The sequence below is a fragment of the Eublepharis macularius genome, chromosome 4 (assembly GCF_028583425.1).
Source record: "Eublepharis macularius isolate TG4126 chromosome 4, MPM_Emac_v1.0, whole genome shotgun sequence".
NCBI lineage: Eukaryota > Metazoa > Chordata > Lepidosauria > Squamata > Eublepharidae > Eublepharis > Eublepharis macularius.
This window is the reverse complement of record NC_072793.1, coordinates 73,644,142-73,656,227: the sequence shown is the minus strand read 5'-3', so window position 1 is coordinate 73,656,227 and position 12,086 is coordinate 73,644,142. Positions and strand designations below refer to the sequence as shown.

At 40.3% G+C, this 12,086-nt stretch overlaps 1 protein-coding gene across 4 annotated transcripts in view; it reads right to left on the bottom strand.

Annotated features, from left to right (window-relative positions):
- Positions 1-480: 480 nt before the first annotated feature.
- Positions 481-12,086, bottom strand: part of JADE2 (jade family PHD finger 2) — a 245,191-nt gene continuing 233,585 nt past the window's right edge. For all 4 annotated transcript variants that reach the window (XM_054976016.1, XM_054976017.1, XM_054976015.1 and 1 more), the window contains one exon: positions 481-6,002. In XM_054976016.1, coding sequence (XP_054831991.1) covers positions 5,113-6,002 — 890 coding nt within the window. In that variant the 3' untranslated portion in view covers positions 481-5,112. The remainder of the gene's footprint in view (positions 6,003-12,086) is intronic.

Below are 12,086 nucleotides of genomic sequence, written 5' to 3'. Positions count from 1 at the left end.
CTTACCTAGTGACAATAAAGATGAAGACGGTACCAATGCAAGTAAATGCCTCCCTAATCTTTCCCCAATTGAATAGATTCTATAATAATAATTTGTATACCACCCTGTAGGAACAGAGCTTAGAGAACGCCTTACCAGAACCAGGAGGGAATAAAATTGAAGGGAATCAAAGGTGGACTGTGTGGATTTCATTAAGGGTCCCTCTACTTTCCCTTCCACAATCCAAGCCCTCTTCTACAGACAGTGCCATATTGTTTGGCATTTCTACTCTTCTGTAGATTTGCAGCACAATCACAGGCTTGCTGTTAGAGCCTTAAAATATAATTACAGCCCAATTTTTGTTGGAAACTAATTGCCATTGCATAGATACTAACAAATCTAATGCTTATTGTCATGAAGAACTTATGGGTTTCTGGAAGATGACTCCTTTTGTTACGGAGGTGAATTAGTCCTATAGAGAACTCAATATTCAGGCACAAGTACACAGAAAACACAGCTTTATTGACTGCATTTGCCAACACATTGAAGAACTGCAAAGGTTTTTTTCCCCATAAGCAAATGGGCCATGGTCCCAATGTGTATTAAAGCATACACTGAATCAAAACATGATGAAAATTATGGCAGACATACCTATTCCAAGGCAACACAAACAGCATGCATAATACAGCTTTCACACAGAACAACTTTGATATATTATATTGCTTTAAGGATTAACTAACATGGAAAATGTACAAAAAGGAGAAATAGGTTTCTGCATTAATGAAAAATACATTTTTTCTCTACAAAGGAATTTCTAATACAAGAAAATAAATATTGCAACATAAGCCAAAAATAATTTAAAATTGCTCTTTTCAATATATTTTTCAATATTTCTCTTTTATATTAACAAATGGCACATCACTTTCTTTGAAACAAAGAAAACAGAAGGGCTTTGCCTCCTGTGACATTCATATCGTTTCCTGTAATTGATATGGAGTGGGTCTGTTATGTGTCTGTGTGGAATGGAGCAAAGTATTTAAGTGTTTCCTTAAAGAACAACCAAATTAACACACCTATTGAATAACAAAAAAATGAAGTCCTTTTGTGTGACAGGCTACAAAATCCTAATTTAAAAGGATTCAGGAAAAAAGACAAACAGGAGTGATCGGATCTTTCCCTCTTTTCCTTATAAAGAAATGGCTAATTCTCAAATTGTGCTTTGAGGAAAAGCATTGCCAGATACTTATTTTTCAATAATAATGATGTTCCAGAAAACCTAGGAAGGGAAACTCATCACAGTGTCATTCAAAGCAGAGTTATCTCCTTCTAAGCATATTGATACAAAGGACTTAGAAGGGTGTAACTCACTCAGTTTAGGAAGGAACTGCAAGTTTGAAAAAATCTGAACAGTTTCTTGGAAATTCCATTCAATACCGAGATTTTAAAATCAAAGTCCGATTCCTGCTGAGTATTATTACTATTATTATTATGTTCATAATAAGCATGATGCTGCTTTTCCAAAACAAATGGGAACCCCCTTTTACAGTGCAAATGTCAATGCTTGAAGTTCACGTATCACCTTAAAAGACATTTGTTTAATAAAATAGACCATTTATGCTCTTTTCTCTGTTCATCTCAAAATACATCTATAGTGCATCAAAAATATTTTCCATGTTCAACTTCTCCTTTTATGCAAATCTTTTTTGTTCGTTCTGAAGGAAAAAAAGTGGAAGCTAAACAGCAAAGGAGGAATGGAGTGTTTATTGAAAGGATGGATTGATATGCAGGTGGATACCGACTGAGCAAGAATAACCCTCTTGGGTCGCAGAGGACATAATATGAAAGATTCAGTGTTGGAAACGGTTGAGGGCAGAGTCAGAGCTGGATTTTCATTGTTATCAAACATTCCCTTTCATGGGCTCCTGTACAGCTCCAGAGACTATAACTGGTCCCAAGGCACTCATGGGCCTTTATCGTATCTGTAGAACTCTGTCAATTTTAAGAACATTATTACCAATCCAAACACACTAAAGAGTCTAAATCAACAGATTACTCAGCAATTCTGCAAAAATACCAATTTTTTTAACCAAAGCCACTTGGTAAAAAAGTAGTATTCATCTTTCTGCATAGTTATCTACAAGGAATGCAGTAAATATATTTTCTAACACAACCAATTAAACATTCTAGTCAGGAACAACGTTGGATTCTTCTCCCCTAGTTATTCCAGTGAATATTTCTCTTCCATGTTTTCATTCTTCACCCAATGAAGCCCCTTTTTACATTCTCAGTTTGCAAAATCATGACAGTTCAAGTGAGCAGGGTCTGCTCCTTATCAATTCTGGGGAGTACTTTGGGTTGTAAGTTCACAGTTAGTAAAGAGCTTTCTATAAAACTTTCTGCAGAGTATCCAATGAGTTTCCTGAAACGCCAAGATCAGCATGCAATGCTTCTTTCACGTATTTGTTTTTGGTTCACAATTACTTCTTATTCATAATAACAACAGAGTATCTCACAGTGCTATATATGACCTAATTTTTTTAAAGGTGTTGATTTAGTTTGGTTGTTCTTTAAAGTTTGTCCCTTTTGCTGTCCTGTACTGGCTAAGCAGGCAAGTAATGCAGTAGCTCATGAATGAAGCTGTGTACAGTGAGATTTCTGGGTTTTTTGTTTTTTCTTTAGCTATAGTTGAACTGAAGCACACGGAAGCAAGATCCATTAAAAGGCAGCATATTGATTATTTGTATGACATAACGAGGATATTGTAGCTAAAGCCTAGCAAGCTTGATAAGATAAAACTAAGTCCTATTTACTGTATTTAACATTATCAGAACATACCAAGCCTTGATGAAGGAACAAGATTTGCTTGCCAACCCATACGGATTAGTCTATTTTTTGAATTGTTCCATTTCAAGTCAGATTGCTTTTGAAAAATCATTTAGCAAATAAAACATCTCAGATCAGTAAAACACTGACATGTGTTTAACTCCTGGTTTTGGTTTCTTTTCAGAATAAAGATTCTCCAAGTTGTTGCTTAATTGGAGTGGTAAGGACTTTGGAAGGCTTGTAAAATGACTGACTCAAAAGAAAAAAAAACCCGCTAAGAACAGCCAATTTCTGGCATCAGAAAACAAAAACCCAACATTGCTCAGATTGGAATGAGCAAAGAGCATCAGAAATCAAAGTGCTGGGATATGGTCCAAATGAGAAAAGCATAATCTTCGGCAAGCTTGCAATCTAACGCCTCAGCTGTGTCATGAACGTGTTTCTAGTCCTTTTGTAGCTAAACAGCTTCCATTCATTTTCTTTTCCAAATGAAAAGTTTCTGGTTTCTGGCTGTGCTATTTTATTGTCAAAATATTCTTTGGCATCCATAAAGTAATTTCACTGATTCATCTGAACAACTGCAAGGTCTTCGTCTCCCCCAGTTTGAAAATGATGGGTCAACAAGCAGAAGTGTCCCAGTAATTTTTTTAAAAAGTTACACACCGCCAACAAAAAGTTTTTGTGAACTTCACTTTTCGTTTTTGTTCCCTGAGCTCACACTGGGGTCACTTCGATAAAGCATATAGCAAATCTTAGCTGTGACCTTTGAAGCCAAAACTGAAATAATCGTGTAATTAAGTGCAAACATAGAAATTTGAGTGACTCGTAGGTAATGTGGGTTTTTGAATGACACTTTAAGGCTTCTTAGAAACAATGTATGTACAACAATATTGTAATGTTTAGAATGTTACCTTCTGTGAATTACCCTCCTTTGATGAGTTGATGGCTTGCTACTAGTTCTGTTTTGACAAGAAAGGATGGGAAGAGGAGAAAGCCCATCCAGTTAGTTACAGTGTTTAGACAAGGAAACAAAATGGCAAAGGCAAAGTGGTTCAATTGCCTCCAAATGTTGTATCCAGACTCTGCAGTCAAAAGTCCACTTCTGTACAGAGGAAGTTTACATGTTCATCTCCCTGCACAGTCAAGTGAAAATCTGGCTATTTTTGCTGAAAAGTGTCGACTCGAGCTCTTTTCTGAGGTTGGGAATAAAAGCTGGTTGATTTTAAAAACAACAATTCCCCCCCCCCCCACACACATTTGAATAATTTTCCTTCTCTGATTAATGAAATTATCTCTTCCCCTTCTGATCTCCATTTTGGCCAAGTGTTTTGGTAAAAGGCTACTGCATTCAACCTGAGTAAATTATGGGAATTTCTTCAGACTACCAAAGGTTAGGTCATACCAATAAATAATACCAAAAGTTACTCAGGAGGGATACTGATAAAAGAGCAGAGCAGCTTTAACAGAGATATGTATTTCATCTCTAACTACTGAGAGCCTTGGATGAGTGTTTATAGTGGTGCCCAGAGGATAGCTGGAGTGACTGGGCTAAATCTTGGTTCTTGGCCCCTTGGACGGACTCTGATTGAACTGGAGAGGTGAGAAAGAAAAATCAAAGATTTACTAGACCATAAATACAATGTTGTATTCCTCCACCCATTAAGTGCTTTCTTCAAATAAGCTTGTTGTGCTTCTTTAAAAAAATAATCGCTTATTTTACTTCATAGTTGTACACACACAGACATGCACGCTGACAAATTCTGCACACGCGCGCATACACACAGACACAAACATATATATTTACCTTTCTATTAAGTTCCATGAATATAAGTTGGCTACCGTAGTAGTCCTCCCATTCTACAACCTGCCAAACAGAGGCAATAACACCAGGCAGACCATGAAATCTACTTGCTTGGTTTAAATAATGCCCATAAAACCGTCGTCCCTCCATGAACAACAGATACTGGCAATCTCATACCTCCTCATGAAATTCTAGGATGTCCTGTTTACTACCAGTAAGCACAATTTCCTACTAATGCACATGCTTGCATTTCATTTAACCAGGATATGCAAGTCTTGACTAAGAAAGGCTAGCTACTGTTACAGTATATACTCTAAGTCAGTGAAGCTTTCAGCTGTTTCTCAGATGTATAGGGAAGAGGAAAAACAACAGTGCTAATTTCAAAACTATATATACAAATTAAAACAAAAAATAAAACCCTCTGTTGTGATACCAGGAAGAAAGGGGACATGGCAGTTGTAACTGGATCTAGGCCTCAATGAACTGTCACAATTGGTCTATCTGATCTATTAGGATGCCAAAATACTCATTCTGAAATTATCCTCATTTCCTGAATCTAACTGGCTACAGTGCCCTCTGCCGCTACTGGATTCTGTGTCGGAGTCACTCATTTCTGCATCTGAAAAGTAGCCATCAGTCTCATTGTCAAAAGAGTGTAAGATAACCTTTGATCTTTCACTTCCCAAAGGTCCATTAACCATATCATTCTTCTCATTCTGAGATCTCCGATTCCCTCTGCCCTCTTTTGGTAATTTGAACCTCACTACTGTTTTCGGACTACCTACTGAGTCAGGCACTTTAACCAGGGAGTTGGGATCAGATGGGAGACATTTCACTGGTTCATCATTGCTTAAGTTACTTATCAGACCTTGGGAAGCTTGAGAATCATTTGTTTTTGGAAGAGGAGGTACAGGATGAGAACCTTTCTTAGCTGTCTTTTTTGCTTCACACATCACTTTGCGCTCTGGCTGAAGTCTGTCCATACCTTTCTCTGCCTTGTTGTTTCTTAAGTCATGGGATAAAGATTTTATGGTGTCATCTGGCAAATAATTCACATTATTAGTCCACTGATTTGAATCCTCCTCTTGGTGACTTTTGAAGACAGTATTCAAGCCATTTCTTGCAGTTTTTTTCTTAGTGTGTGTACGAAGTTTGCTTTTTGCTTTCTTTGCTGTGTCACTCTGCTTCAATGGGGACTTCAAGGAATGATCCATCATAAAACTTAACAAGGTTTCTTCATCTTGTAAAAGTTCCTCAGAGAGGCCAGGGGTGGTATTTTCGTGATGGCCGTTGTTCAAGGACCACTCACTCATTGCCATGTTCTCTGTGGTAATCTGTACAGACTGAGCCAGCCAGCTGTTGAAGAAGGTCCCATCAATTGGAAAGGAAGGTGGCAAACCTATAAGAATAATGGGGAGACAAAGTTTAAATGTCTTTGAAGCTAGACTCATTCAGCATAGTCTTGCTTTAGATATAGGTACCATTTTAAAGGGCAGTTAAAGTATCTGTGGTAATTAACATTTTAACATTTGATTTATATACCGTCCTTGAGGACAACTTAATGCCACAATCAGAGCAGTTTACAAAGTATGTCATTATTATCCTCACAACAGTCACCCTGTGAGGTGGATGAGGCTCTGAAAGGCTGTAACTGACCCAAGGTCACCCAGATGGCTTCAAGAGGAGGAGTGGAGAACCAAACTCGGTTCTCCAGATTAGAGTCCTGCTGCTCTTAACCACTAAACCAAACTGGCTTTATCAGTCAGACAAGGAAGTTTGGAAAGACTAATGCAATACGAGACATTATAGATGAAAGAAATAATGAACACCTTTCAGTTAAGAATGGCAGGCCTCCAAAAGTCTCAGCGTGAACAATATTGACCAATATTTGCATCAAACGTTTCAAGATGGCTGAACATGGAATTCTAACATGGTAAGATGAATATCTATGGTTTGGAGTCAGACAAAGATCTAACTCACTTCAGTTTGTCGCATGGCTTCACAAGTATGCCAGTAATTCTTTATCCCCAGCACAAGCAATCAGTCTGGTATAGCATACTTCAGAATAATGTCCATCATGACTGAACTAATTAAAACCAGTAACAGGGTTAGGTTGAGTTTTTAGAATGTTGTTTCCAGGTTCCACACAGCCACACAACAGCTCTGGGGAATAGCTTTTAAAAAATAAAGGAGAGCCCAAATGGGCTTGGAATACTGCTGCAGGGGAAGGAAGGGCTCCTGCCTTTCCCCTAAGCTGTATTCCTCTGCCAAAACAGTTCTAGGGGCAGTTATTTCCCCATTTTCACTACTCTGCATGGAGTACTCTGTGCACACTCTGAAGCAAAAACAGGGAAATATGCTCCCCCCCGACCTATGCTGTTTCAGCACCAGAAAATGGCTAGAGGAGGGAAGACAGGAGCCCCCCCCTCGTGGTAGTGTCCTGAGCCTATTTGGGCTCTCTTATTTTTTAAAAGTCATCCCCTGCAGCTGCTGTATGGCTGCAGGGAACCTAAGCTGGGTCTGGAAAACCTGGGTTCAGCTCTTTAAAACCCCTGATGTGTAGTTTGGCCCTTAACAGCAGATGTTTTGCTGTTATTTTCATGCCTAGTATTTTATTGAACTGTTTTATTTGTAAGCCACCTTGAGCTGGTCTCTGAAGAGGCAACATATAAATGTTTAAAGCATATAATAAAATAAATAGCAAATGGTAACTAAAGAAATGTTTAGGGTCTCCATAACACTGGCTGGCTGACTAAAACAGGCACTGCTAACACAGTTCTTTACTGGCAGGATGGATTCTGTCTTACCAAGCACTACTAATCATTTACTTAGCCAGGACTGGTAACTAAATTCTTCAGTTTATTCATTCATAACTGGGGAACTTTTTCACACATTAAAATGCACAGCTATTATTCTTTTATTGTGGGGTACCCAGACCTCTATCTTCAAAGCTGTGCTTTAGTTATGGGATACTGATTTTCCTAGTGTTCATATAAGGAAATTGCTGGAAAAAAGTAATTCTTCCCCTAACTACAATATCCATTGCTCTTTTAATTGCAAAATGTACTGCGTTGCGTGGGTGCTACTGAACAGTGCCTGCAAAACGAACCAGTGGTTGTGAGCAACACAATTCCCTCCGACCTATTACAATGACTGCATCATTTGTGACCTAACATTAAAATAAATAAATTATTTTGAGTGTAAGCAATTTTCTACTGTACTACTAAAGTACAGGAACATTCTTCTATTTTTTTAAAGAATGACCAACATTAGTAAGGGTAAATGTTTATTTTAAAAAATGAAATACCTTACCTTGCTTCATTTATAATGAAATTAACTTCATTTTTAAATAATATTGCATGTGAGCCATTCACTATTAGATGTGCAACAGTTGTACACATGGAAGAATTCAACGCCTACCTCGCATGCACAAAAAGAGTATACCACCAGAGAAAGCCTCCATTCTTGGTCATGGCCAGTTTGCTATGGTGAGCACATACACCACCAAGTATTCGCAGAAGAAGGGTTTCAATTAACTCTATGGGGATCCCGTCTGTGAGCTGTGTGGAGGTAATGTTCTCAGCTGGAAGGTAAGGGGGCTGGGTACAGAGAGTGGGGTGGAAAATGTTAAGTGACACTACAGAACTCCCCAAACTCTGTGGTACAAAACACAGAAATTTGGGGAATGCTTTTAGTGTCATGCAATGCCATTTCCCTGCCATCACCATTTTGCTCCTACTGCTCCATGGTGAGGGGCAGGGGACAGGGTGGGAGTGGGCAACCTGGCAAGTCTGTGTGTGGGGCTGGGGGATGTCTGTGATCTTTTTCTTAGATCAAAGAAATTTCAGAACAAACACAACCACTGAACTGTAACGTAACTAAAATCAAGAATCAGTCACAATCATTAACCTAAGTTTCCTGGGGCTTCCCCCCAGAGCTTTAAATAGGGCTTTTCCAGGGGAGTTGAGTCTGGAATTGGTGCAAAAGGCAAGGGGGGCGCTAAGTGGATATCTGTTTCCTTGAGGTTGTGTTGCTCCTGAGCTCTCTGGGGTGTGTCTGAAAATCTCCTTCTAGCTTGTAGGGAGTGCTCTAGTAGCACATGGTCCTGCTGGGAGGGGGCTTCTGCTGAGTGAGGTGAGTCAGCTGCCTCATACTGTCTCACTCCTGGGGGTGGAGCTGTAAAGCAGAATTAATTAGAGACCTGATTCTGTAAACGGCGCACAGGTTTCCTGGGGGGGTGGGGGGTTGTATCCCAGGACTTGCATCCTGTACTTCAAACAGGGCTTCTAATAGAGGAGTTGAGCTTGGAGTTCAGCAAAGGAGGTTGTGGGGAGCAGGAGTGAACTCCTGTAGCCTGATTTTCCTGAAAAAGGTCATACAAGCTCCACATCAGCAAGGGGGGGTAGTATATCACAGTATCCTTCCTGCTATAGAAATCCTCACAGATTCAGGCAAGTACCCTATTTCAACCCTAAAACACCTTTAAACAACCCACTTCATTATGAAGGTAGAAAACCAGCAGGGGAACAGGGGCTATCAGTGTTTTACATGGAGTGCCACATAAGACTATTTGCCCACTGGGCAGAAATTGTAGGCATGTGCTTGACACATGGAGCTTTTAGCTCCTGGGGAGCAGGTATGTTCCTTTGAAGCCAGGGCTGCCGACCTGGAGAAGCAGAGGAAGAGAGAGCTTTGTAGACAAAACCTTCCAGTATCTACAAGAACAGTCCCCCTCCTCTGCTGATGGCTCGTCTGCTGTTGTGGAGATTGAGAGTCTTGAGGTTGAAGGGTGTCAAGTTGAAGAGGAGGGGCATGATGCCTTCCTCGGATAATGGACCAATATCCTCTTGCACTAAGGATAACCTCAGGGGTTGGGAAGAGGTGGGCTTTAGGTAGTCGGTGATTTGATTATTAGGAACATAGAGAGCGGGGTCTGTGACAGGCATTTGCATGGTGACTTGCCTGCCTGGTGCGAAGGTTGCGGACATCACATGCTTTCTAGATAGGTTGATAGATAATGCTGGGGAGGAGTCAGTGGTTGTGGTGCAGGTTCGCACCAATGACATTGGGAAATGTAGTCGTGTGATCCTGGAGGAAAAATTCAGGTTACTACACAGAAGAACCTTAAAGGCCAGGTCCTCAAAGGCAACATTCTCAGAATTGCTACGTGTTCCACATGCAGGGCTGGCTAGACAGGCACAGATCTGGGGTCTCAACATGTGGATGAGAAAGTGGTATTGGGAAGAAGGGTTTAGATTTTTTAGGCAGTAGAGAATTTTCTGAGACACACCAAAGCTGTACAAAAGAGATGGGCTTCACTTGAATCAAAAGGGAACCACACCTGCTGGCACTTAAAGTTGGCTTTTAAACTAATTCCAGTAGGAAAGCTGATAGGAGCTGCTGAGCCTCTGGTCCGGAACAACTCAGTCCAAAGGGACAATAGCTGTAAGCATTCAGGTAATATTGAAAGCAGCACAACAGAACTTGGAAATGAGGGCAGGATGGCAAAAGAGGGCCATGTGGGGAGACAAAGGGGCCAAGGGAGGAGAGGGTTGTTGGAGAGGTAAATGCATTACAAATGTCTGTATGCCAGTGCTAGAAGCCTCTGTGCCAAGGTGGGGGAGCTGGAGTGCTTGACGCCAAATGACAATTTAAATATAGTAGGAGTCTTAGAAAAATGGTAGGATGGAGGAAATCAATGGGGCATTGTCATTCCTGGGCATAATCTCTACTGGCAGAACAAGGAGGGCCGTATTGGTGGAGGTGTTGCACTCTATATGAAAGAGGGCATAGAATAAAATATGTTAGAAAATATTAGGGGAATGAACTCCCCAACAGAAGTTACATGGGTGGAAATACTAAACCCTAACGGTTATTTAAAAGTGTGTGTGTGTGTGTGGGGGGGTACTATCACCCACCTGATCAAACCCTTGAGGCTGATCATGAAATGGAGAAGGAAATAAAGGAGGTAACAAAAGCAGATAATGTTGTGGTGCTGGGTGATTTCAACTACCCTCACATTGACTGGATAAACATGTGCTCAAATCATGTTGTAGAAATGAGACTCTTAGACATCATAAATGCCTGTGCACTGGAAATGTTGGTCACAGGGCCTTGGTTCTCAGCAGAGTTCAAGGCCTGGTGAGATGTTGTTGCACCAACTGGGAATAGTGACCACAGTGCTATTTTGTTCAGTATTATTGTCAGTGGAAAGTTGCCCCTAAAGACCAACACAGTAACATCCAATTTCAAAAAAGGGAACTTTACAAAACTCAGTGGAATAGTTAAAAGGAAGCTGAAAGGGTAAAAGCCTTACAGGATGCTTGGAAGCTATTTAAAGTCACATCAACAGAAGCCCAGATAGAATACATTCCCTAGGTTAGGAAAGGTACTGCCAAGTCTGAAAGAATGCCTGCCTCATTCATGATGCACTACCACCACAATATCCCTTTCTTGGTCTGTTGCAGCCAGCTTAGATCCCATCAGTGTATATGTGAAGCTGGGATTTTTTTTGCCACAACACTTTACACTTGTGCTCATAACTGAATCTCGTTTATCATTTCAATGCCCAGTCCTTCAGCTTGTAGAGACCTTTCTGGAGGTCTGCACAATCCGTTTTCATTTTAAGCATTCTAAATACTTTGGTGCCATCCACAAACTTGGCCACCTCACTATTCACCCCTAACTTCAGGTCATTTATGAAGTTGAAAAGCATTGGTTCCAATACAGATCCCTGAGAAGACAGGTCCTCTTATGGATTAAAAACTGGTTAAACGACAGGAAGCAAAGAAGAGAAATAAATGTGCAATTGCCGCAATGGAGGGAAGTAAGCAGTGAGGTTCTGCAACGATCAGTATTGGGGCCAATGGTGTTTAATTTGTTCATAAATGATTTGGTGAACAGTGTAGTCGCCAAGTTTGCACATGACATAAAATTACTCAGGATGATGAACACCAAGGCCAACTGTGAACAGCTCCAGGAGGATCTCTATAAATTGGGTGAGTGGGCAACAATATGGCAAACTAATTTCATTGTAGTAAGCATAAAGTGATTCACAATGGAACAAAACAAAATCTCAGCTTCAGGTATATGCTAACTGAGTCTGAACTTGCTGAGACTGAGAGGGAAAGAGACTGTGGGGTTGTAGTGAATAGCTCAATAAAAGTGTCAATCCCATGTGCCACAGCAGTGAACAAAAACAAACCCAATGCTAGGATTAGGAAAGGGATTGAAAATAAAATGGTCAATATTATAATGCCCCTATATATGATTTGGTCCTATCTGGAATACAGCAGGCTGTTCAGATCACTGTATCTCCAAAAGGACATTGCAGAGGTGAAAAAAGTACAGAACTGGGCAACCAAGATGTTTAAGTGGCTGGGGCATCTTTCCTATGAGAGAAAGGCTGAAGAGTCTGGGACTTTTTAGTTTAGAAATGAGACAACTAAGGGGGAACATGATAGAGGCTTATAAAATGGGGTAG